General features: G+C 34.6%; 2 protein-coding genes across 5 annotated transcripts in view; one reads left to right on the forward strand and one right to left on the reverse strand.

The window, feature by feature from the left end:
* The window catches only part of LOC134270345 (uncharacterized), a 29,033-nt gene extending 23,696 nt beyond the window's left edge, over positions 1 to 5,337 (reverse strand). The window contains exons 1-2 of one of the 2 annotated variants that reach the window (XM_062752577.1): positions 5,270 to 5,337; positions 4,118 to 4,233 (exon numbers count right to left, since the gene is read on the reverse strand). The gene's annotated coding sequence lies outside the window, so the exon portion shown is untranslated. Of the gene's footprint in view, positions 1 to 4,117; positions 4,318 to 5,269 lie in introns of those variants that run through there. The other variant, XM_062752576.1, reaches the window with a different exon arrangement.
* Positions 5,338 to 10,254: 4,917 nt separating this feature from the next.
* On the forward strand, positions 10,255 to 22,868 carry LOC134270347 (armadillo repeat-containing protein 3-like). Of its 3 annotated transcripts, none has more exons than XM_062752579.1 (23): positions 10,255 to 10,419; positions 11,389 to 11,444; positions 11,638 to 11,755; positions 11,965 to 12,090; positions 12,196 to 12,267; positions 12,402 to 12,577; positions 12,694 to 12,820; positions 12,925 to 13,064; positions 13,222 to 13,372; positions 13,828 to 13,941; positions 14,182 to 14,334; positions 14,493 to 14,601; positions 14,795 to 14,971; positions 15,155 to 15,227; positions 15,342 to 15,478; positions 15,590 to 15,714; positions 15,905 to 16,043; positions 16,306 to 16,410; positions 18,133 to 18,174; positions 19,187 to 19,393; positions 21,610 to 21,772; positions 22,352 to 22,447; positions 22,575 to 22,868. In XM_062752579.1, the coding sequence occupies exons 2-23, from the start codon at positions 11,397 to 11,399 to the stop codon at positions 22,683 to 22,685; spliced, it is 2,709 nt and encodes a 902-aa protein (XP_062608563.1). In that variant the 5' UTR covers positions 10,255 to 10,419; positions 11,389 to 11,396; the 3' UTR covers positions 22,686 to 22,868. The 3 variants fall into 3 exon arrangements, with proteins under 3 accessions (XP_062608563.1, XP_062608564.1, XP_062608565.1); XM_062752580.1 differs by having other exon boundaries at positions 13,222 to 13,363; XM_062752581.1 differs by lacking the exon at positions 18,133 to 18,174 and having other exon boundaries at positions 10,256 to 10,419.
* The last annotated feature ends 4,209 nt before the right edge of the window (positions 22,869 to 27,077 follow it).

Below are 27,077 nucleotides of genomic sequence, written 5' to 3' on the forward strand. Positions count from 1 at the left end.
ATCTCCCAGGTGTTTTATAAAAAATATTATATGCATTCTGAGTAAAATTTAACAGTAAAACCATGTCACATTAACAAAAATTTTATAACGTGCTAATTTAAATGATAGGGAAAATATTACCATGTGAAGATATGTACAAATTTTGCGCCTCATATTAATTGAATTTATTTACAGATTAATTTAATATGATTGTTTTACTTATGCCGCCCACTAAATGCTAGTATTGTGCATTTAACATTCAGGAAGTGACATGTCCCTCCAGTTGATGTCATTCCTGTTACCAGAAAAAAATGTTAAAATAAAAGTTATCTCACTTTCCTAGGAACTGTTTTCATGATCCACAATATATCATCATTTTCTGTTGTCTCAAGTTTATGACCGCCATGATTTGAAAGTGAGTAAAGAAAGGGTTCAAAGGTCGATACGTTTGTCTTATTGGTAGAGTATAATAAAAATATGTCCTATCTGTTACCTTCTTAATATGCAAGTACTCTTTAAATTGTTTATTCTGCTAAAACAATTAGATTTACTAAGCTACAAAGAAATTGTTTCAATGTCTCGATGATGCACACAGATACAAACACACCATTAATATGGTAACAGTAAGGAAAACTGGACTTCATATCTTGAGTTTTAACAATAAAAACAATTACTTTTATTTTTCTAAGTAATAAAAGTTTAATAACACATGTTAAAAAACTTCGTAAATCATATTGAAATATGTAAGTGCTTCAAATAGTGCCATTACTACTTAAACATGCACTCTTGTAACAGAATGGACAGAGATTGTAACAGGAGGGACAAATTATTATATACGATTTTAAGTTTTATCATTTGTTTTTCTTAAAATTATGAAAAATTTTTAGTTTTGCAACAGCATTACCTTTAAAAAACAAAAATTGAAGTGATAAATATTTTAATAGCACTCTACAATTAAATTTCGTAACAGGATGGACATAAATGTCTTTTAGTGCCAGATTTGACAAAATCATGTTTTTTATTCTACATTTATTTCTCTTTCCCTAAACAATAAAGTTAAAAAAAGTCAATTTTTATTTAAAATGTAGATTTCATTGTCCATCCTGTTACACTGATTTGTCCATCCTGTTACTGTTTTGTCCTTCCTGTTACCCGAGTCCTTACTGTTACCAGTATATTTTCCTAGGTTAAATTGCTTTGGCAGAGCACCTGTTTAAATAACTTTATGTAACTGTTTATTCTAATCACAAAAATAATGTACAAGAATGTTTTTTTTCAACTATAGCATATAGATATTCACCATAAGGCTTTTCATGAAGAAAAACCCATATATTTTGCTTCTGTTTGGTATATGGTAGTTTGACATGCTTTTAAACGCTCATATATTAGATGAATGTCAAACATCTTGGCATTTAATGATATTTTTTTTTATTTTTTAATGATATACAAAAGATTATTTGATAAAAATTTTGAAATAGAGTTTTACAGCTCTTTTTATGAAAGTAACAGGAAGGACATTAAAATTTAAGTGACTAAGATAAAATGTCAATATTTTTAAAAAGAAATATTTTCTTTTATGCAATGCAGTGGATTTTAGGAGTTTACTACTATATTATTCAAATAAAGTTGAAAAAATTATAGTAAAACCACTTTCATTTTTCAAAAATATGTCATTCAAAAAATAGACTTTTTTTGAAAATGACCCAAATAGCAAAATTATACCAAATAGTTCAATTTAACATTTCAAAAGAAAACAATTCTAACCAGACCTTCAGCTCAAGTATAACAAATAAATGCAGTATGTTCCATGCCAGTATTGCCCTTGGCTAATTTTGACAACTCGATCACTGAACTGAAGGTTAACTGAAATGCAACCCACATGCACATACAAAACTATCAAGTTCATCTGTCAGTAAAGGAAGAGTGCATAAGCTTGCCTTCTTCATTGAGAAAAAGAAATATTATCCTTCTTTATACATATAAGTGTAATGTTCAATGTTCTCCAAAACAGTGTCTCCTCTAAATACTATGATACTGTACTGTAATAGAGTTAGATACTTACAGAGCATGGAATAGAAAATGTTTAATCCATTTCTTGACTAGGAGGTCCCTAAGGTACACTGTTGACAATGGATCACCAAGCTATAGGCACTGGGTCAGCACAAATTAATTACATCAAATCCTGACTTTAGGGCCCCCTTTATCTACCTGAATGGCCTTGACCTTATAGGTTTCTTACTTACATGTATATTTACAAAATTGGTGATAAAGACCAATGGTTTTACGACACCAATCAACTAAATGCAGACTTTATAATGGCCAGTTTCCAGATATCCATGTATTTACTCAATAGAATGGACACCTAGTAAAAGCTTAGTCACAGACTCAGACAAAATGTCCACAGCTATCAGATATTTATCAAACTTGAGGTGTAAGAATGTTTATCAGACAAACAGCATTCTGCCTCCATTAAGACCCAATCTGAGATAGTTTACGTTTGACATCGTGTGGTCATTCAAGTTTAATGATCAGATAAATGTCCAAGACTTAAATGCCCACCACACAAGACCTTTATATAGAAAGTGTCGCCTAACTGTTTATTGGAAAACATTGACTTTTCTTGCCTTGACCAGATCTAAAGTGAAGATTGATACTGTTTTTACCTTATGCTAGACAATACTGTACTTACTTTTAGTCAGAGCTGCCAAACAAAGGAATGTCCATCTCAATTTGTCTTAATTGTTAAGGAAGCAGAGAATCCAACATACATTATCATTTCTCACTGATAATGCATTGTAATGGTCAGTCGCTCCATAAAGCAGCATGAAACTAATGGCCATTAATTAAGTCTTAATTTCTAGCTGTTTACCAACAGCTGGGAGTACAGCTATATTTCATCATAAGTGGTTATAAAAGTAAAGGAAAAATACTAACGACAAATGTCACATGAAATGGGAAATATGACACGTCATGTATCAAATAAATCTACCTGTACCAGCAGCCTAAATCCACACAGTTTTCACCTGATCTGTTACCTTAATTACAGGTGTTAACTGGAGTCTGACCCCCTTTCACCTACCTGCATGGTCACTCAAATTAAATCAAAGAGATGTGGCTGGAAACAGAAACCCCCTCTTACTGAAGGTTGATTAACCTGTTCTAAATACCTGTGATTCATTTTCTTACATACGCCAAGTTTATAATTGCTTTCTTTCACACATGAACCTATAATAGAGAGGAACAGTTGTTTTGGCATGCAATATTAAGTACTTTGCTGGCTTTATGACAGAACCATATGGAACCACCAGGGATTACAGGTGTCTGCTTCACCTGCCTTCGTCAAAGAAAAATTTAATTCCATTGGACAACTTCCTAAGTCCGAAGATTAAAAAATTAAGTGCACATTCACAAAGTAACAGTCTAACTTTTATACCATCTTTAAACGGGCAAATATTTTTTTCAAATTAATTATGAACGTTATTCAAAAATGAGAAAAAATTATTCTCTTGCAAAATCTGCTAGTATTTTTCCACTATTGATATCAAATGATGTATAACTACTTGTTGTACTACATCCCTTAATTAAGTACATGGGCTAGGAGGCTTACATAATTAAATACTGGTAATGCTTTTTCAAGGACAAAAAATTAGATGCTCTTTAAGTCAAGAGTTTTCACATCTGGAAATGAAAATTCCAAAAATGTTTCCAAAGTCCTGGGAACTCTCATAACGGGGCTATCAGAATGAATGCTGCCTTGTTTGTATTAGCGATTTTGATCAAACGACATGCAGATTGAAATAGAGAGACCTGCACTTGCTACAGTTATTATCAAAACCTGACTACACACTTGATACAAGTCAGGAAATGACCAATTAGATCACTTCCCATAAGTATATCTACTGAATTCATCTTACAAGAATAATGTAAATCTAAGATGAAAGAAATCTAATGAAAATTGTCATGAAATACATATTATAGATGGGAAAATTCAAGTTGAAACATTCATTATTTCTTGTACATAATTTCTTTCAATGATTTCCAGAAATTTAACATACTGTTCTCATCAATTCAATGCTGGGGAAAATTTAAACACTTATTTTAATTTTGAAATTTTTATGAAATCATGCCAACTTCTAACCTGTGTACTTTTCTTCAGCAAATCCAACTTAGTCCAGTTACAGAGTTCAACAGCACAAAAAAATTAAAAGCACAAAGTTCTTCTTGGTTGATTAATCCATATTGGTTGAAGGGCACCTGCAGAAAGAGATAGAATTTCATTAAAAACTTTACAAACTTGATTCTACACAGTAAACAGTCTGTGCAATTGATTTCAAGAACTCCAATCATTTCTGCAATTTAAACAAAATTGACTCCACCTAAGTCATGTTTACATTGGGCTACATCAAAATGTATCTCTGCCACTGCATTACATAACATGCACTGACCAGGCCTGACACTGTACCTATATGTTGACAGTAAGACCCGCAGCCTAGTTAGAAGTTAATAAGGCCATCATTGGCTGGACAATGGTTATAATGGACACTTGCCACAACAAAGACAGATGTTCCTGTCCTAGCAAAGGCCACACTTGAAAATCAATTTTCTTCTAATTTCTATAAAATAACTCCCCTCAGAAGAAGAAGTGCTTGTCAAACACAGCACGGCTTGATCAAGTTTGAAGGTTTTTTTCCCTGCAACTGATCAATACGCTCCAAGGCTTCCAACACTTCACAGATGCTAAGGAACGGGGATAATTAGGCATATACCTACCTTTACACATATTTGAAAAACAGCCTAATTAAATTAGAATCTGACCTTGTTCTTTAACACTACAGAAGTGTATCCATGGGAGAGTATTTCCAAAAAGCACACACTTACGTGTTACTTACTTTCCAGGTAAATTTGTGTAACGAGCACAGTAATCCGTAAGTCAGATGTTAAGAAAGAGAACAATTTTACCCACAAATCATATCACCATGGAATCCTCTCTCTGAGAAATAGTAAAGGTCAGTTTGATTGTCCACTGTCTAACTTATCAGTATTGGGAATTAAATGATTAAAACAGTACAAACAATCCAAAGAGGGACGCCAACACTGCCTGGTAGATATCAGGCCCGCGGCACCTCTGAGGACTATTTCCTACAACTCTGGCATTACCTCCAAATATACTGATTATTCACACAGGGTGATATATCCTTTTAAAAAGCCAATCTTCATTTTATTTCCTACCAGTCTTTGAAATCAAATTTACAAATCATATATTTTGTTTACAAATATTCTTAGAATTTACCTCCTCAATGCAGACACGATCTTTTTTCTTTCCCAAAATCTACATACTGCAATATCTGATGGGACCTAGAAAAGACAATGAAACTGAAATTATTTAACCCCTGGGAAGGAAATCATTTAAAGTCACTTAAAAAAACTTCAAAAAGATTAGAGAGATAAACTGACTGTCATGAAATCTCTCTATAAGACAGAACAGCCATGCATTTAACATTTTTTCCTTGACTCTGTAAAACAAAACTCCTAAAGATCTTTATCTTTCTATAGTGCCACTGTGAGGCAACTAAGCAATAAATTGATGCATTAACTTTACAAAAAATACATTCAGCATAGATCATCAACTAGCAAACTACCTGATTCTTTTCTCTGGCTAATGCTTAATAATTGATTAACATAAACTGAATGAAAGAAACCATTAGTGAGGCACAAAAATTCAATATGTTTTACTTGGCATTAGTTTATATTAAGTTATCAGATTCAATCCTTGTTAATACAGCAAAACTACTGAGACACATTAGACACAAAAAAAATTCAATAAACAACACTAAAGCTACATTACCAGTACAATAATCAAAGAATTCTATGTATTTATAGATCTTTCATGTACCCATGTCAGATTCAAATGAAAAATTAAACAAATAATTAATTCACAAATTGAATAATTGATAAATTGAGAAAAATATAAAAGTTCTATATATATCATGAAGAAATAAATTCAAATATTAAAAGACATAATCAGCCATTTAGTAAAATATGTTGTAGGTCATGTACAATCATACTGTAAAATTATATATTTTTGTGGGGTCAAATTTTCGAGGTTTGAGGAAAAAATTTGGTTTGTGGGGATTTTAAAATCGTGGTTGGAAACTGTTTAGCAATAATGCATATGGACTTTACAGTTCATGGTGGTCATAAATTGGTGGGTCCCTCCATACCTCAAAAACAACGAAAATTAAACTCCCATGAAATTTAGTGATTTCACAGTATTAGTAAATTACTCAAGCCAGTTTGTCACTGGATTTATACACATTATTATTTTTGGAAGAATTGACAGATTTTCTCAATACTTTATTACCTCATATCCCCCCCTCCCAACACACTCAAACACATTATGTATATATCAGAAAGGACTCATCCTATCATTCTAGTGGCATACCTATTAGATAAACTCAGGCAGCACCATCAATGACCTCTTCATTTAGTCCAGCAGCTTTTTAAGATGTATGTAGTAGTCTGTTGTTCAAATTCAACTCCTCACTCTAAAATTCTTAATAATCCTGATTCACAAGCTGTTCAATTGCAAAAAAGTGCCACACAAGATCCACTATTAGATTAACACACCTGTTCTTGGTACACAGAAGACAGGGAAGTGGTGCTACTTGACAATGTGTCAATCACCACCTACTGATCCCAAGCTTCTAACCTTACCCTCCTTATCTCATAAAACACCACCAACTACAGCCTCAAATTAGACAAAACCATACAGCTGCTTATTGCTTCAGCACAAACTTCATGCCAGACTAAGTTTTTCATTTGGAGAGCCGATGCTTCACCATTGCTTACAGTGGGGGCACCTGCTTCTCAGAACCAGGATATATATCATAAAGCACTTGACCAAACAAATCCCCAATCTCTGCCAATCATTTTATGGCTGCAATCTGTTGCTGCTGGAATATTTGGAGGAGATTGGGAAGATTTTTTTAATCTTCATTTTCATCCAATATCAGACAAGTTTCCAACTGTGCAAGGTGAAAGATGTTCAGATAAAGAAACCACAATTTTTTTTTATCCTGGTAGATTTTTTTTATGTATATCTGTTTATACTAGCTTCTCTAAAAATACATCACCCATGATGTATTTTTACACTCAGAATATCTAGTAAATATGAATGAAATATATTTATGAATGTTGATGTCAACTATATTCAAATCTAATATCATCTACCGGTACAAGTTTGTAATGAATAAGAAGGTCTGGAGTAAATTTTTAAATTATATATGAAGTAAACTCAGTCTTTTAAATGTCAAGGTCTTGTAATATATACTAATTAAATAATAATAGTACATGACCAATGCTCCATTTTATAAATTATAGAGGGCTTTATTCACAAAGCTATCAGTATGACCTTTGACATTTACCTGTAAGTTATGCTTCATTGTGTGATTTTCCTCCTTCTCTAGTTCAGCATTACACACAGGATAAAGGAGAAGGTGGTTATACTAATTAATTTACCTGTTAAATAACAAAATATTATTTCAAGATTTATTACTGAATGAAATCTTTATTGCACTTTTTGTCAGCGAATTATAGAGCAAGATCAAGTGCACCATATGTTACTAATCTTGTGTCACAAGGCAACTGACCCGAGGACAAAATCACTCTGTCGCCAACATCAAGTGGCTAGGGGTGAAGGAGGGGGTGCTGGGGGACTAAATTGTGTTATATATAAACACAGAGCTGCTGTAAATCTTCATTATGCCATATTGCCAATGAGATGAGCAAATCCTATTAAACTGATGTAAACATTCGAAAGATTAAGTAAATACCCTCTCAGATTGCCTCTAATGATAACTGGGGTTCCAAGTTTCTATACCTCAAAGTGCAGAGAAGTCCTAACAAATACCGGATTCTAAATCTAGTAGCACAGACACAATACTTTAATTGACACTGGTTTTGGCTCAGGAGCTCTTGTAACTCTTAAATTAATGACAGACAGATAGGTAGAAGACAATTTTAAGATTGTATATATATGATATCATATGCTACACATTAAAAAGAAAAATATGACAGCGATGCCTTAGATGTCAAGAATCCTTTATAGATTCTGATAAAACTTCAAAATCCTCTTAGACTATTAAACATCCCCTCCCACATATTATCTTGTTACTGTCTGGTCCAGGTCAAAACAATTATTCAAAAGGCTAAGCATGAATGGAAGCCAAAAAATATGAATGTAAAATATTAAATTCATGATGGCACAGAATTTAACTTGAAATAAGGGAGACAGACATACTTAAAGGGGAGAAGATGACACAATAATTTATGAATCTTTAGGAGAATCTGTGACCTTTAAAGTTTAAATATCATTTTCAAGGTTGGATTCATGATAAGAAGTCTTTAGTTTTATATTCATTCTTTAAATTCAATATAAGCAACTCAAAGATTAACATATTTTTTAAAAAAGTAACGAAAAAAACCCCAAAATTAAAAGTGACCATGCACATATTGATTATAGCCCACCCACTGATTCTGTATGTTTCATGTTTACAAGTAACTACCCTCTTCCTTACTCCCATTAAAATGTGTAAATGGGTTTTCTATCCATTTATTATTTTCAAATGACATCACTGGTATTGTGTCAAATTACAAGTACAATACCCAACATACCATACATAACATACAAACCAGTCATTGCCATTCTTTTCTTCTAATGATCCGATAAAACTTGAAAATGCTGTACTTTCATTTGGTCATTTATCTGATTCCTGTAAGAAGAAAGAAGCACTTATCAATATTGCACAAAGTAGTTTTAAATAATTTTGTTTCAACTGTTCAAAACAGACACAAAATATTAAAGGAATACTTTTTTAAGGATTATAATAGTAACTCATATTTAACACTTGTATATTTTTCTAAACATGCTGCATTGATAGGATTTTAAGGGTGCAAGACAATTAAATAAAATTTGACAGCAATAATTTTACAGTAATATTTCATATTAGGGAGCAACTTTTACACATACAGATTTTATGCATACTAATTGCAGCTTTACATAAGACCACACAGTCACTGACTTTGGCACATTTTTAGTTAAAAAAAAAAACTTTTTAAAATTTTTTACATTATCATTCTACTCTATATACCTAAAGCATAAAAGCGACAGTACAGTTAGCTTTATGTGTTAAATCAATGTTTCTGTGTGGCTGATATCAAATGCCATGGTACAGTTATAACCACAGCAGCATATTTTTACCAAATGCTTAATTACTCAAAAACAGACTTCAAAGTGGAAATTAGCTTGAGAAAAGTGCCAAATAAAAATGTTTCCAAGTTGTACAACAAGTTCCCATCATGCTGTGAACAAAGCAAAACCAAAGTTATAGTGTAAATAAATTCAGTTTTAATTAATTTCTGACATGTGTGTCATATAACCATATCCAAATGTGTCAAATATTAAATGTTTTCATAGTCATTTTTGTTTTTTTGGAAAAAAATAACCCAAATGCTTGTGAAACTTAATAGCTAATCCTGTAAATTAGACCATATTTCTTTTTTGTGCTTTTTTGTCTGCAAGATCAAAGGTTATCATCTGAAACCCATGGTCAATGTCACTGTTATGCGAGACTGCATGACCATGGGTTTCCAATGATGCAGGAAGGTTTGTTTTACTTTTGCCTTCATTCTATCTACTCTCATTCACGTCCCAACATAAACTAAGAAAGATAACTCATTTAATTTACACTAGAGAGAAATTACTTTCTTCCATATCAAACAATTTCTGAGGTGGACAAAAACAACAAGGGTTGCCATTGCTGGGGCATGCTGAGCAGAAAAAAAACATTACGTAAACATGGTAAAGTAAATCTTTCACTCTGTATTATCAGTACATAAACTTACATAAAGTGTTATTATCATAAAAGCTAGTTGTATTAAATCAAGAGAATGAGCTGAGCTAGATGTATGTCAGAGCTGTTATATAACTTTTGATGTTTCATTTAGAATATATGTCGTGAAGTTCTCTGTAAAATAATCTCAGGGAGATTCGTCGACTGTGACGAGATAACAATGTAAAAGTTACTGATCATAGCTGACTTTTAGGTTCCGAGTCTCGACCAATCTCTCTTGATACTTGTACTTGTAAAACTTTGCATCATTGCAAATAATGTCCAAAACGTTTCATTTCAAAGAAAAATTTTACACAGATTCACACTAGTAATTTTCACACAACTGTAAAATTTACATCATCAAGATTCAAGTGATTAGCCATTCCATAGGGATCCCAACCACGTACAACTTGCCCGCCAAATGTCAGCTCGAATTGTACACAGAAAACCGTGACGTCAATTAGCAACAACACAAAAGCACAATGGTGGACATGTAAATCGAGGCCTAGCAAAATAATCATACAGCAGCTGTTTTAACGATAATACAAAGGTTAGAATATACATATCGTAAATTTTGTTGTGATTTATTCACAAGGATATATTTATTATAGTTAAAACATCTTAAAAATCTGTGTAAATTGTTGAAATCATTCCTTTTGAGCATTCGCTAGATATCACAAATAACGTTTTCTGTGATTTTTTTTTCACCACAACTCATTCCCTTATATTCTTCAGAATTATTCTTCCATGTCTCTTTGTTTTTACAGAGACAGCAACAGTCAACTACAGACGTTTTTTGATAATAGAAATTATAGGCCTACTTGTTCATGTTGTTTGCAACGGATTTCCTCTATAAAAGTCCATTTTAAAACAAAGTGACTGAATTGTTAAGTATTTAACAAATTGAATAGCATGTCATTTACTTACCAAGTTTTAACATGAATTTAAGCAGATAACTGGATGTCATTGTAATAATTTGATTATGTACACTGCATTTGCAGCAATTGCTGTAATCGTGTATTTGAAATGTAGTCAAAATCGTTATCTTGATGGGATCAAGAACAAAAAAACTTTGAAATATATAAGCACCTGTAACAGGGAAGGAGGAATTAAATGTATGGTTGGATCTAGAATCGAACCCACAACCCTGCATCACTAGTAACAGCTAGGTGCAGTGCTCTACGGACTGAGCTACCCAGACTGATATGAGTGATATCCAAGGCCCAAACCATTGCATTCTTATTTCCTTTGTTTATCTTTGCCCTCAAAGACACAATTCAAGTCCTTTTTAGCCCCTAGCAGGACTTTCACATGCAAGATGGTACCAAATCTGTAACAGGAAAGGAGAAAATGTTCGGCTGGACCTAGAACCGAACCCGGGACCCCTGCATCACTAGTCAGGTGCTCTACTGACTGAGCTACCCAGGCCTATATCCACGCCCAAAACATTTAACTTTTAAATATTAAGGGTAAAAAAATGAATGGATGAATTCATAAAATGATGTGTTTCACTATTTAGATATAAAAATGGGAAAGAAAGTCAAGGAAGACAAGAAACCACCTCCAGATGATGTGGTCAGTATTTCTTTTTCTTGACCTATATATCACAATAAGTAAATAAAAGTGAATAGATAAATAATTTATCTGAGTTAAATTCTTTTTTTTTCAATCAATGGGACTAGGTAATATTCTAATATTTTGAAATGTTATTGTTATAAGTACTGCAAAGTCAATCAATACAAATACATCACATGTCTGAATGTTTTAGTTTGACACCCTCTCTGTGGAGAGCAGACAGGCTGGGACTGTGGTACTGATGCTGAGCAGCCCAGAGGAAGATGTCCAGTCTAAAGCCTGCGAGGCAATCTACAAATTTGTTGACAAATGTTAGTGTACTTTGTTTTTTTTTATTATTCGAAAAAGCAGCTCCCAAAGAATTTCTACATTTATAGTATGTAAAGATTCCTTTAAAAATTTGCATAAAATATTCACATTTTCAAGTTTATCTATTTAATTATAAGCCTTGAAAAAAATATTCTTCTTGTTTTGATGAAGATTTGGGAATTGTAATACCTTTAAACTGAAACTATTGTAGGTGATGAGAACAAGAAGCAGCTGCTGGATCTGGGTGCTGGAGAAGCTTTGTTAAAGTTGATGCAGAGTGAGGACCGCATAGTCAGAAGAAATGCCTGCATGGCGCTAGGTGTCATGACCGCCAACCGTAGGTTTTACAGTGTTAAAATTCCATTTCTTATTTTGCTTCATTATTAAATTTAAAAAGAAAACTATTGTTTTGAGTAATGAAGATTAATTTATATCTCTTCAGCTGATGTTAGAAAGTTCCTCAGGAAAAGGGAAGAGTCAATACCTGCATTTATCCAACTACTAGCACCAGAAGGTGAGCAATATCATAAGTCAGATGTCCTGCAGGGTTTCTCAATAATATACAGACTAAAGATGCACAAATCCATCTTTCGTAGAGTAATTCACTTGATTTTGTCTTTGTTATGCTTTTGCTATAACTTTTTTCAGAGGATACGGTTGTACATGAGTTTGCAGGCCTTGGTTTATCCAATATGGCTACAGAGTTCAGCAGTAAGGCAACAATATTTGAGTCTGGAGGAGTTGATGCCCTTGTAAAATGTCTAGGTTCTAGTGACCCTGATGTCCAGAAAAACAGTGTAGAGGCTCTGGCACAACTACTGCTTGTAAGTTAACATCAAACTAAATATAAAACAAATAATGCTGTATGTATGTTTAGTTTTTTTACTTTATGTAAAATGAGTAGTATTTTATAACTTTATATGATTATTTTATTTTCTAGGACTATCAATCCCGGGCTGCCATTCGTGATGCTGATGGACTAAACCCATTGCTAGAATTGCTCAAGTCTGAGTTTGCTATCATACAGAAACTCTCTCTTCTGGCCTTGGATAGAGCCTCACAAGATTGTAAGATATTGTTTAATTCAGTCCACATTTGTTAGATGTAATACAGATTTAGAAATTTTTAAAATCTTTTTGGGTGAATAATTATAATGTAAATTTCCTGGCAGCTGAGAATAGATCTGCACTGCGTGAATTAGAAGCCATGACAAAACTGGTGGACTTTGTGGCACATCCTGAATGGAATGATCTCCATGTTATGGCTGTTATGGTCCTCTCCAACCTCCTGGAAGATCTAGAGAGCTTAGAGGTATGTGATTCAGTTTACCAGAGAGAAAGGTCATACAAAAAAATAATCTGTGTTATAAGTCATTGTTACAATCTTTACATCACTGTACGTTATAACATGTTGCTGGTACATGTATTTTGCCATGATCTCATTAATTAAAATACATGATGAATTATAGCTTGTGAAGGAGACAGGGGGCCTGAAACGTCTTGTAGCATTAATAACAGACCAGGTCCCTCCTGAGGAGGAGCCTAAAGCTGGCACAGGGAAGGGGGAGAAGAAGGCGGGGTCACGCGCGGCCAAAAAATCCGCCAAGGGAAGTAAGTCAGGTGAATGTTGTTTGTGTGTTTTAAATACTAACAATACTGTTTGGTTTCAAGGTAAGAAATGAAATGCATGAAATTCAAAGATTTTGATGGATTTGCATGAACACTGGCTTTTTTTTTGTTAATTTATAATTGCTTTGGTTATTGGTGTTGAATGCCAGATTTCTGGTTGCAGTTTTCACATCTTTTTAAAAAGTTATAAATTCCTAAACATAAGCCAGGAATTCAAAAATTGCATACATTTGGGAAGAGAAACACTCACATAATAAAAACTTCATTTATTTTAATATTACTGATCTTCATCTAAAAACTCTAAATCAACAGTCAACAAGTGAATTCTATATATTCCTACAATCTCTAGTCTTTGAGTTATTACACATTAAAAGTATTCATGCTATATTAATAGGCATTAAATTGTGCAATACCTATTAAAATGATACTAATTCATTCTTCCTCAGGTAAGAAAGAGGAGTCTGAGAAAGAAGAACCACCCCCGGGAGAAGCCATCATCCCCACCCTCCCTGACGTCAAGATGAGTGCTGCTAAGGCCATCGCAAGATCAGCCAGAAGTGGTAATTTTTATATCATATCCATACAATACATATAAATGATATCAAAAAACATATAAATCATATCCAAACACATGTAAATCATATACAAACACATGAAAATCAAATCCAAACAAAACATATCACATGTAAATCATAATCCAAACACATGTAAACATAGGAGTAAAATCAATGCAGATCTTCAAAAATTTGACAATAATATGTACACTGTTTGTGATAACACATGTGCTTTTTACCTGGTAGCTGAGAACAGAAAAATCCTGCATGAGCAGGAGGCAGAGAAGATGTTGATTCACCTTCTGAGTCACGAGTCGACGGACGTCCAGACAGCCGCGGCCCAGGCCCTGGGGATCATGTCCGAGAACCTGCTCAGCAAGGACTCCATCAGGGAGTGGGGTAAGTCTAATTAAATTGAAAAAAACATAACTATAGGTCAAATAATTACCTTGTTGTACAAAGATGGATTTCATCTGATGCAAATGTGGCAAGCATTTTTATATTTTGATTTATTGCAAAGAACATTTGATGAATTTAGTGTTATTTTTTATGAACAGAAGGCATGCAGCCCCTGATAAAGCTGTGTAACTCTGATAATGGAGATGTTAAGGAGGCTGTTACCTTAGCCTTGGCCAACCTTACCACCGGAAACTCCACTAACTGCCAGTAAGTGACAGCTACAAACATACATGGATTGTTGTCAATTTTAAAATGAAAGAATCTACAGATCCATAAGCGACAGAATATGCAGACTTTTATTTCTACTTAAATGAATAGCAGATATTAGAAGAAAAACATTTGTTATAGTTTTTGATCATCGCATACACCTGTGTGAGATCCTCCCCTTTGTTCTGTTTAGGGAGGTTAGTAACTTGAATGGGGTGGAGACCTTGATCCACCTACTGGCTGACCCCCGAGATGAGGCAGTGGCCAACACTTGTTGTGTTCTGACAAACATGGCTACAGAGGAGGCACTGAGGACTGAGGCCCAGGGGAAAGGAATCGTCACAGCCCTCCTGGAACCTCTCAAATCACAGTCAGTGTAAAATACAAACTGTCTTGTACATACTGAATCTTTGTTAATTGATGCTTATTTTGCAATTGATTTCTAATTTGTTGGGTATTTTTACATATAAATTCAGTAAATTTTTACATATAAATTCAGTAAATTTTTCAAAATTTTAAGCATAAATTTCTATTGAATCTTTTACTGTTTCAGGAACACAAGAGTTCAGGCTAAATCATCTTTGGCAGTGGCTGCTTATGTGTGTGATGCTGATTCCAGATCAGAGGTAAATGAAATGAATGGATGTTATCTAAAAGAAGTAGAATGGTAATTTGGAAGTTGTGTTTCTTTAAATTGTACACTGTACAGGAGTACATTACTTTTCTGTTTCTACTTCCAGTTCAGGAATGCGGGAGGCCTGGAGAGTTTGATCCAGCTGTTGCATTCTGGGAATGATGAGGTGAGGCGTAATGCAGCCTGGGCCTTGGCAGTTTGTGCAGTAGATGAACCTACTGCCGTTGAGATCTGTAAACTAGGGTAAGGCTACTTAACAATGTGATTGTAAAAAATATTTCGATCCATTATTGAATCATAAAGCTGCACTGAAATTCTGTTACTGTATATATATGTTTGTCTTTGGTATTGTAGTGGAATGGATCTTCTACAAGAAATCCAGGTATCAGGCACCAGAAAAAATCCATTTGCAGAGGTTGCCCTTGAAAGATTGCTGGACGCAAACCTGTCTGCTAAATATGCACTGACTGGACAACTAAGTATGCTCTCATATATCAATTACAGTTGTTTTCTTAAAAATGAAGCTGAATTGCTTCAACTTTTGTAAATCACATCACCACAGTTTGCATAAAATTTTGAATAAAATAAAACTTCTCCCAGTTTGAGGTGCACAGCCATGTTAAGGGCTTATTTCACTGAAATATAGTTGAGGTACTTTTACTTTTTCAGGTTCTACAAATCTAATAGAGGATGGTTTTTATGATGCTGGACAAATCCGACCCAACACAAAGTTTATGTCAATAGAAGATTACTGCAAACAGGAGTTAAATGACAAGCGGCCAGTTCTTTTTATAAATGCCAAGGCTGAGTAGGTCACTTTTTGCTAAAATAACATGCAAAAATCTGCAAAACAGTTCCTGAAATTCCTGTCTTTTGAAAGGGAGTCCTGTTTATAGTGTTATTATAAAATTTGCACACTATCTACACATAAATAACCAGATATGAATTACACATTTAGTATATATGAAACAGTAATGGATAATGGGGATTTTCAACACACCAGATACAGATTCATTTACCAATACATGCTGCACATTCCCAAGATTTTGAAGTTAACTTGTGAATTTCAGCCCTGTAACCACACAGTCTACATCAAATCCCGAGATGGAGGCAAAGGAGAATTCTAAGACGAATGTGTCCGGAAAATCCTCACGAACAGGACGGGAGGGAAAAGGGTAGGTAACTCCGTGTCCTTCTCCCCAGCATCGTTGTTTGTGTACAATTCATTTCAGACATTACAGCAGATGATTCAAAAACTACTCAGATTTGACTATAACTGTGCGTAAGAAGTATTTATCTAAAGGCAGTTACTTATGCATTGTAAGCTGAATATATTTAAAGTAATTGATAATTAACAGGAAAAGTCATTTGTAAGTGTGAAGTATTACTGGAAAGCTTTAACAGTAAAATATGATAGCATTAAACATTTCAAATTCTTTGTATATGAAACTTTGATTTCACTAAAACTTAATAATCCCTGCACATAAAATAGCACAAATCCTCAGTCTTTACTAACCCTTTCTTTGATGAACCATTCCTGGGTTTCTGAGATAATTCTGTTAATATGTTTACCAGCACACTCATTGATATAAAACCTTCCTGTGTTTTCCCTCTCTAGTCCTACCTCACCGTAAGTAGCACTGAGTTCATATTGATTTAATCAGGGCAAAAGTTTAATTTTCACAATCACACAGTTTGAATTTAAGTTTTGTGCATGTTTTATTTACAAGACAAGTGTTTTTACCAAAAAAGCATGTATTGTGACCATTGATTTCGTAGGATATTTTATTGAGAAGGTCAGCAATGCCCAATTATCTGACACTGATTCATTTTTGTTTTAAATTCATTGAACATGCAGACAAAAAAAAAATATTTAAAAATCTAGTTTAGTCTTACCCACAAAAGCTGGCATTAACAATATTGGGTATTAATAATCAAAGATGTAATATAGTGTAGAGCATGCTGTCTCATTTTCAATTTCTGGTGTCTGAGCATGATTTTAAAAATTGTAAAATTTGATTTTTTTTTTTTATAGAAAAGTCTAGCTAAAGGAGAAACTTAGTTTGGTTTCTAAAGTCATTGCATTGTTCACAATGCATGTATAGAAATGTGTTATGTGTACACTAAAAATGAAGTCTAGATTTATGTGCAGTAGTATAGTTTCACAACAAACATGGCTGCATTTTGCAACCATTTTGTATTTTTTGTGTCTTGGAACACATTTGACATTCTTTGTGGGTGTGGTAGGGATTACATTAACTGGTAAAGGTATTTGTTTGATTATTTATTCACTGTACTGTTCATTCAAACTAAAGTTAATCCAACAATCATCAAATATGTTTTGTGATTACAAAACATGTAAGAGTAATTTTTTTTAACTTATATTGTACCTATGAAAAAGTTTTGTTTTTTTTTTTCTCAAAAGTTAATTCTACATATTTAATTTCTTTTAAACATAAATGTAATAAGCACTTTAGTTAACTCGGAGATACTTTGCTTAGTCCAAGACTTCAGTGAACTTTTATGATTATAGTATGTGTTGTTTAAAATTGTCATATTTTCAAATTCTGTGATCCACTGGACCAATGTTATACCTGTCAAACATGGCCCATGGGCCTATTGTTCTTAAATCTTAATATAACTTCCTATTCCCATTGATGTGCATGCAAACTTTATTTGGTCTTGACTGATGTAGGCCCTAGCATGTATGATTTTATTCTTTATTGTCCTGTAAGCCATCAGTTCCTCATTTGCCTCGTTTCTTTTTGTCCTGGATAAGTATTTATTCTAAATAAAACCTTAGATGTACTCTCTTTCTGAGTCCTGGACGTGTACTAGTTGTACTGTAACATATTGTCCAGCATGATTCCAGACTTAGTTCTAGACTTTGTTTCTAGGGGTAGACGTCGAGCCTCCATGATTCCAGATGATGTTGATAGGTCAGTTATCCAGACACGATTGTGTCGCCATGGTAACTGGGTGTAGTCATTGCTTGTTTAGCTGCTTCAGTGGTCCTTTGTAGCACTGTTGTTTTATTTTTGCCTGTTCTACAATATCATTACATTGATTTATTACAGCACTGTGATGGATATACAGAATTATGGTTCAGAAAGTGATTAATAAAATAAAACAAATTATTATTTATTGCTGAATTATAATGTATATAATGTATAAATAAGTGCCAAATCTTTGATACATATCAAAGTAATCTTGTAAAAAAAAATCTACAGTTTTCAGATTACATGTGCTATTTTGTAGTTTATATGATCATAATATATAGGCCTATGTAAAATGATACAAGTATTGTAACTCAAAGTGAGTATATACTGCACAATATGGGGATGGAATTTATCTGTATAATTGTTACTATTAAGCTCATATAGAATGCTAGAAATTTGATTTTTTATGATAGGCATGAGGTACTGGTAGATTCCCTCGAGTATTTTATGATTAACATCATAAATTAATTAATCTGTATAAAAGATAATTTTCTTCTCCACTTACAAAAACTGTCAATAACTAACTTCCTTTCAGATGATATCTTCTGTTCAATTTATGTATTCAATGTAAACATTTTAATAGATTTATTTCCTCTATCGTAATGGCAAAACAAGTACCCCGTAAATCTTCCCTTTTCTTCTTCGAATTTTTTTTTTTCATTTTTAAGTATTGCATGCATTCTAACAAAAAATAAATTAAAGTATTATTGTTTGAAATATTTGTATAATGATTTATTTTCAAAGAGTTTTATGCATGAGCATGCCAGTTCAAACCTTGTCAATATACAAGCTTGGAATGATTTTAGAATTGAAGTCAATTTATTAAAATTTTTGATATGTTTTTAGTTTCAGCAAATTCAAATTGATACGCTTAATTTGCCAACCCTAACTAAATGTCATAGAGATGAATCATGATCAGTTTGTCAATTTCTGTACAATATTTTAATTTAAGGAAATCTAAACAAAAAGAAAAGGAAGAGAAACAGAAAGAGGAAGAACTCCAGGCTCAGCTTCAGAAAGAGGCTGAGGCACTAGCTAACTCAGAGAACCAGCCAGTCAACCCACCTACTGACTCTAACCTGGTGAAATACATAGAGGAGGTGACAGAAAGAATTCTCCCTCTGGCTACAGCTACTGATCAAGTGAAGGCACTAGCTCAGTAAGTCTTCAGAGGGTTAGACACAAATCAAGGTCTAGCTCATTAAGTTATCGGTGGTTCGGGTACAAGTCAAGGCACTAGCTCAGTAAGTCATCAGTGGTTCAGATACAAGTCAAGGTGCTAGCTTATTAAGTTATCAGTGGATCAAATCAAGGCGTTAGCTCAGTAAGTCCTCAGTGGTTCAGATACTTGTCTAGGCTCTAGCTCAGTAAGTTATCGGTGGTTCAGGTACATGTCAAGTCTTCAGGTACAAGTCAAGGCACTAGCTCAGTAAGTCATCAGTGGTTCAAGTCAAGGCACTAACTCAGTAAGCTGTCAGTGGTTCTGATACAAGTCAAGGCTCTAGCTCTGTAAGTTGCCAGTGGTTCAGATACAATAAGGCACTAGATTAGTAAATAGTCAGTGGTCAAAGTCAAGGCTCTAGCTTAGTAAGTTGTCAGTGGTTCAAGTCAAGGCACTAGCTCAGTAAGTTGTCAGTGGTTCAAGTAAGGGCACTATCTCTGTAAGTTGTCAGTGGTTCAAGTCAAGGCTCAAGCTCAGTAAGTTGTCAGTGGTTCAAGTCAAGGCTCAAGCTCAGTAAGTTGTCAGTGGTTCAGATCAAGGTGCTAGCTCAGTAAGTTGTCAGTGGATCGAATCAAGACTCAAGCTCAGAAAGTTGTCAGTGGTTCTGGTCAAGGCTCTAGCTCAGTAAGTTGTCAGTGTTCAAGTCAAGGCTCTAGCTCAGTAAGTTGTCAGTGGTTCAAGCCAAGGCTCTAGCTCAGTAAGTTGTCAGTGGTTCAAGTCAAGGCTCAATGTCAGTTAGTTGTCTGTGGTACAAATCAAGCTGCTAGCTCAGTAAGTTGTCAGTGGTTCAGATACAAGTCAAGGCACTAACTCAGTAAGTTGTCAGTGGTTCAAGTCAAGGCTCTAGTTCAGTAAGTTGTCAGTGGTTCAAGTCAAGGATCTAGCTCAGTAAGTTGTCAGTGGTTCAAGTCAAGGCTTAAAGACAGTTAGATGTCTGTGGCACAAATCAAGGTGCTAGCTCTGTAATTTGTCAGTGGTTCAGATACAAGTCATGGCACTAGCTCAGTAAGTTGTCAGTGGTTTAGATACAAGTCAAGGCGCTAGCTCAGTAAGTTGTCAGTGGTTTAGATATAGGGCTGGGCAAAAATATTGATATTTTGGTATATTGCAATACAGTGATAAAAATATCATATTGCAATACATTTTTGAAATATCAATATATTGGCAAAATGCTTAGACTAAGGAATTTTATCACCAATTATAAAAATAAATGTATGAACGGTTGTTATTAAGTCAAACTGTAAGGCAGAAGCTGTTTTACGGGTGCATTTCAAAGCAGAAATCTAATAAAATCAACAAGATTTTTTCCCATTTTGCTTACTTATCATAGTTATGTACATTTTGCATGTAAATTAAAGTTAATATTATACAAAAATGCTATTTTTATAACGTTTAAAATATTGCAATACATATCGCAATGCAGTTAGATATATCGCAATACGAAATCTTCGGCCAATACCCAGCATAATTTAGATACAAGTCAAGGCGCTACTCAGTAAGTTGTCAGTGGTTCAGATACAAATAAAGGTGCTAGCTCATTAAGTTGTCAGTGGTTCAGATACAAATAAAGGTGCTAGCTCATTAAGTTGTCAGTGGTTCAGATACAAGTCAAGGCACTAGCTCAGTTAGTTGTCAATGGTGCAGATACAAGTAAAGGTGCTAGCTCAGTAAGCTTCAGTGTTAAAGTCAATGATCTAGCTCAGAAAGTTATCAGCAGTTCTAAATAAGTAAATTGTCAATGGTTCATGTAACATTTGAGACTTAAGCTAAGTAAGTCGACAGCAGTTCAAGTCAAGGCTCTAGCTTAGGAAGTAATCAGAAGTTCATGTACAAGTCAAGCTCAAGCTCACTTAGTTGAAAATATATCTACTTCAAATACAAGTCAAGCTCTCTGCTCAGTAAGTTGTCAGCAGCTCAGATACAAGTCAAGGCTAAGTTAGTCATAGATAACTTCAAAATAAGTCAACACTCAGCTATTAACACTGAAGTAAGGTCTGAGAAAATTAATGTGAACAGTTCACACTCAAAGCTACAAAGTTAAAGATTTAGTAAACAGTAATTTGCCTTGATATAGCTTTTGACTGTATATTATTTTTTCTGAGATATTAAATGTGCAGAATGTTATTTTTAAGTTTAAATGTGTTTATTTTTAGATTTGTTGCTGACAAAATGGGAGGACCTATTGAGAAAGGACAACTGCCAAACTTCAGCTGGGAACTTCCTCTTAGTCAAGTGAAGTTTGAGTTGAAATCTAATGTTGTCCCTATTGGAAAAATCAAAGCTGGAATTCATGTCCACAGAGCTCTGTTATTCAAGGTATGAGACAAAAGAAAATTGCCTTATTCAAAATAAAGAGGCTTTGATTATTTTTTAGTTGCTTATGCAACATTTTTGGAAGTTGTGGTGAATCTAGGATCTCACATGATTTGTAGTTAGATATGATTTTTATCCAACGAGTTGTGTGGATTTTATCCCCGAGCCTTGGCGAGGGGAAAAACACACAACTCGTTGGATAAAAATCATATCTAACTACAAATCATGTGAGATTCTTTTTATCCCATGTTTTTTACACCACAAACGATGTTTAGCACTGTTTTTAAATAGGACTCCACTTCATTTTACTTCATCACTCTATCGCAAAATTCATTGTGACGTCACAACTGTGTGATACAAAAATGATATCACATGAGCTATATCAACGGGATAAAGGGTTAAACATGGGATAATACATATTATTTACTTGGTCAAATTATGGTTGACAATTTAAAACAAAAATTTTTGACTTCTAATTAAAGAAATCCATTTCATCAATTGTCTGTCACAATATATAAAAAAATTCTTCAGACTGAAAGAATTAGATAAGTACAGTAATTATAAACACCTTTACCTCTACAGGCCCTGGCAGACAGGATTGCTCTCCCTTGTTCCCTGACGAGAGGAGATTACAACAGAGCTTGGAATGAGGTCATGTTACCCGAGACCCAAGAACAGGTCAGTATAGGCGGGGGATAGAGTTTTATCTCGAGGGTCATATTTTTAATTTCTTAATTAATTTAGATAGAGGAATAATATTCCATCCAGTTGTTGGGAATCTAACTCTGTTTTTGAATTATTTTAGCCTGGAGGACAGAAATTTCCACCCTGTTGCTTTTTGGTGGATTTAATTCACCAGCCTGGTCAGTTACTGAAATCAGATTCCCCGGAGGCTGTTACCTACAAAAAACTGTGAATAGACTGCATGTGAGGAATAGCTCTGATGGACCATCACCCGTACGACAGACAGACAGACTAACAATGTGGACACACTCTCCTAGTGTCTGTGATATTCTTATGATTCCTTTATTTATTTTTGTTTAAAAACTGACATTAACATGTATTTTATATTGGAATTAAATATTGTTACAACTTTCAAGATTTTTTTTCTTAATTATTTCTGATTTTGCAATGATTTCACTTTCCCCCTGATAGTAAAAATTCATGTATACTTAGTCTATTTCATATATATGTGAATCTTTTTATTCTTGTGTCACGGGTCTCCCAATCTCAGGGAATAATAATGCAAACACAGTTCCTCAATAAAGGTTCATATATTTATTTGATGACAATTACGATGATGAAGTATAAACGAACAAACGAATGAAGGTGACCAGTTACACCATGGTACTAAGGTTCCGTAAGGAATTTCTTAGGTAAACTGCTAATATAACATAGATTTCTCGCAGGAGAACATCTATAATGTATCGTCAAGATTCAAAAGGAATAGTCCGTGCATAAGTATATATACCAGGACTCACACATGCGTACATAACTACCACACCCCATACATACTGGTTTTACAACTCACACCTATGATAAAAATAAACCACAAGACAATCACGTGACAACCAAACACTCACGTGACACGGAACACCGGACAAATCAGAATACAATACAAACACGATGACAATGAATGACCAGTTATGAATGAATGAATGAAGGAATTTACTACAGCTATCTACTATACTGACTTACTATACCAGCTGTACTAAATAATTATACTAAATAAAATAAAAACAAGTAATTGTCACCCTGTGACATTCTCCCCCTCTTTAATAAAATGTCTCCTGACATTTCTTAAAGAGAATACTCTACTACTAAACTTATCTACACTAACTTAAGTCTTATCAACACTAAGTAACTATCAAATAATAAGACTTAATGACTAATCATAAAATTATGAACTACAATATACACCATACATAATTAACTAAGTCACTGTAAGTGAAATCTTAAGTTAAATCATAGTAGTTCTATCCAAGATGAAATAAAAACATAACATAAAAACAACATATTAAATCCATATACACACATCCTGATTACCTGTGACGTTCTCCCCATTTATACATACCACACTTGTGTCTCTATGGGAGACACCCAGGAACCATACCTATCTGGTACTTTCTTGATTCTGGCAGACCTGCGGGGCTCTGCTACTACATTAGCTGGAATAGATGGTTCCATGTGGGTTAACTTTATACTTTCGCTTGTTGAAGTCTCCCTAGTTGATGGCTCTGTGCGGTTCAGTGTTGTATTTTCTCTAGTCGATGCTTCTCTATTTGATAGTGACTTGGATGACCTTGACCTATCTGAAACACTAGATATATACTGTTTAGGTTTGACTCTTTTATGCCTTACCAAAACTTCCTCATCCTCAGATTCGGACTCTGTCTCTGATTCTGCAACTTCCTGGTCTGGTACTGCGTTCGGGACCCTGTTATCTGAATGTTGATCTAAATTCGAAGATTTTGTAATGCACATAAAAGGTAATAAAAGATTCCTATGTAATGTTCTAATTTTTCCTGATATTTCATTTTTGACTCTATAGACTGGGATGTTTGAAACAGGCTGTTCTATTACCATGTAGGGATCTCTCTCCCACTTATCAGCTAATTTTGATCTACCAGAAAATACTAATGTTCTCACCAAAACCCTATCTCCAACTTCTAATTTTTCAAAACGGACCTGCCTGTCATAACCTTGTTTATACCTTGCATTGTTTCTACCAATGTTACCTCTGGCCATCTTGTATGCATAGTTTAGTCTTTTCTTCAGCTTCTGTGCATAATTCTCCCTACTTCTGGTCTTTTGTGGTGTTTCTTCCAATCCAAGATATGCATCAATCGCTAATCTAGGGTTCCACCCAAACATCAGGTAATGAGGCGAAAATCCCGTCGTTTCGTGCTTTGTTGAGTTGTAGGCGTTGACTAAAGGTAAAACATAAGTTTTCCAATCGTGCTTCTGTTCACTGTCTAATGTCCCTAACATCTTCAGCAATGTCTGGTTGAACCTTTCAACTTGCCCATTTCCCATAGGGTGGTATGGAGTTGTTCTGCTCTTCTTTACTCCAGCAATCTTACAGAGTTCCTTGATAACTGAACTTTCAAAGTTCCTACCCTGGTCCGAATGTATACGCTCAGGGAAACTGTAATGGCAGATGAAATGTTCGTAAAGTACCTTAGCCGTAGTAGATGCTAATTGGTTCCTGGTAGGAACAGCCACTGCATACCTCGTAAAGTGGTCAGTAATGACTAGTATGTTCTCATACCCACCTTTAGACTTCTCAAGAGTCAGAAAGTCCATACAAACCAGTTCCATAGGTCTTGATGTAAAAATGGAAACCAATCCTGTCCTTGGTACTTCTCTCGCCTTAAACCTCACACACCTGTCACAGTTCTCTACCTTTTCCACTACATCTGTATACATGTTTGGCCAGTAGAATCTCTGCTGTACCAACCAGTACGTTCGGTCTCGTCCTTGGTGACCCATATCCTCATGAAGTCCTATGAGTACACTGTCTTTATACTTACTTGGTAAAACTAACTGGCGTATCTCCTCTCCAGCAACAGTAGTTTTTCTAAACAAGATTCCTCTGTCAATCACCAGTTGCTTCCATTCCCTTAAGAGTAACTTGACTGAATTTGATTCCTCTTGTAGGTCTTTTCCAGTTGGTTTGATTCCTCTTCGAAGTAGATCCTTGACCCTACTTATAACAGAATCGTTACCTTGTTCCAGTTCCCAATTCACAGTGCTTAGTTTCTGTGATGTCTCAGCTCTCTCAGCACTGTCAGGCTCTAGTGACTTACCAATAACACAACTCTCTGCTAGGGGATTTACCTTTACCAATGCTGCCTGAGAAATAGCTTTAACCACATCTGAAAACAGTTTTTGTTTAGGGGGATTTCTTGATAACCCATCAGCGTCTCTGTTGAGCTTACCTGATCTGTAAGTTATCTTAAAATCATATGCTGATAATGATGCCAACCAGCGATGTGATGTTGCGTCCAGTTTGGCTGTTGTGGTGACATACGTAAGAGGATTATTGTCTGTCCTTACATCAAAATGATTGCCATACAAATAATCATGATATTTATCTACAACAGCCCATTTCAAACACAGAAATTCAAGCTTATGTGCTGGATAATGTTTCTCAGATTGCCGTAAACCCCTACTTGCATATGCAATAACACGCTCCTTACCATCCTGCTCTTGATACAGAACTGCCCCTAAACCATTAACACTTGCATCTATGTTCAAAATAAATGGCTTAGAGAAATTGGCAAAAGCAAGAATAGGAGGATGTGTAAGCTTCTGAATAATGAGTTCAAAAGATTGTTGTTCTGACTCACCCCATTTCCACTCAGCTTTCTTTCTCTTTCTGTTTTTCTTTGCTGCTTTGTTGGTAGGTTGTCCAATCAGCAGATCATTCAAGGGCTTTACAATCCTTGCATAGTCTTTAATGAATCTGCGATAATACCCTGTAAACCCTAAGAAAGATCTTAATGACTTTACATTACATGGAACAGGCCAATTTTCTAAAGCTGATGTTTTCTCTGGATCAGTCATAATCCCTTTCTCAGAAACTACATGACCCAAATAGCGAACTTGACTTTTGAAGAATTCACATTTCTTTGGATTCAATTTCAACTTGTAGTCATGTAATCTCTGAAAAACTGATTCCAACCTCACCAGATGTTCCTGAAATGTACTCGAGAAAATTAGAATATCATCGAGAAAAAGTAAACATTCTTTTAGGTTCATATCACCCATACACATTTCCATTAGTCTTTGGAATGTCGCAGGAGCATTGGTGAGACCAAACGGCATCCTGTTACATTCAAAGAACCCTAATGGACCTACCGTAAAGGCCGTCTTTTTCTTGTCTTCCTCACGAATCTCGACCTGCCAGTAGCCTGATTTTAAATCTAATTTACTGAAATACCTTGATCCGTCTAATCTATCTAAAGTGTCCTCAATTCTGGGTAGAGTATACGCATCCTTGATTGTCCTGTTGTTAAGCTTCTTCAGGTCTATACAAAATCTCAAGGATCCGTCTGACTTTCTACATAGAACCACGTTAGAACAGTAGGGACTGTTTGACTTCCTGATGGCCCCTGCCTCCAACATCTCTTTCAATGTCTGCCTAACTTCCTCAATCATACCAGGGGGAATGCGTCTGTATGGTTCCTTGAAAGGTATTTCTGTGGTTAGGTTTATCTCATGTTTGACCACATCTGTCCTCCCTAGGTCTGTAGGAGATGTAGAGAATAAGTGTTGCCATTTTCCAATCATATGCAAAGCTTCT

The sequence above is a fragment of the Saccostrea cucullata genome, unplaced genomic scaffold, assembly GCF_032062105.1.
Source record: "Saccostrea cucullata isolate Sc308-1 unplaced genomic scaffold, CSIRO_AGI_Scuc_v1 ctg203, whole genome shotgun sequence".
Classification (NCBI taxonomy): Eukaryota; Metazoa; Mollusca; class Bivalvia; order Ostreida; family Ostreidae; genus Saccostrea; species Saccostrea cuccullata.

What these genes read in the sequence shown, in the direction of transcription:
- LOC134270347 (XM_062752579.1), top strand. Translation starts at nt 11,397, where the DNA reads ATGGGAAAGAAAGTCAAGGAAGACAAGAAACCACCTCCAGATGATGTG. An exon ending in CTCTGGCACAACTACTGCTT is followed by an intron (nt 12,578 to 12,693) that starts GTAAGTTAACAT and finishes TTTATTTTCTAG; the next exon opens with GACTATCAATCCCGGGCTGC. An exon ending in TGCACTGACTGGACAACTAA is followed by an intron (nt 15,715 to 15,904) that starts GTATGCTCTCAT and finishes TTACTTTTTCAG; the next exon opens with GTTCTACAAATCTAATAGAG.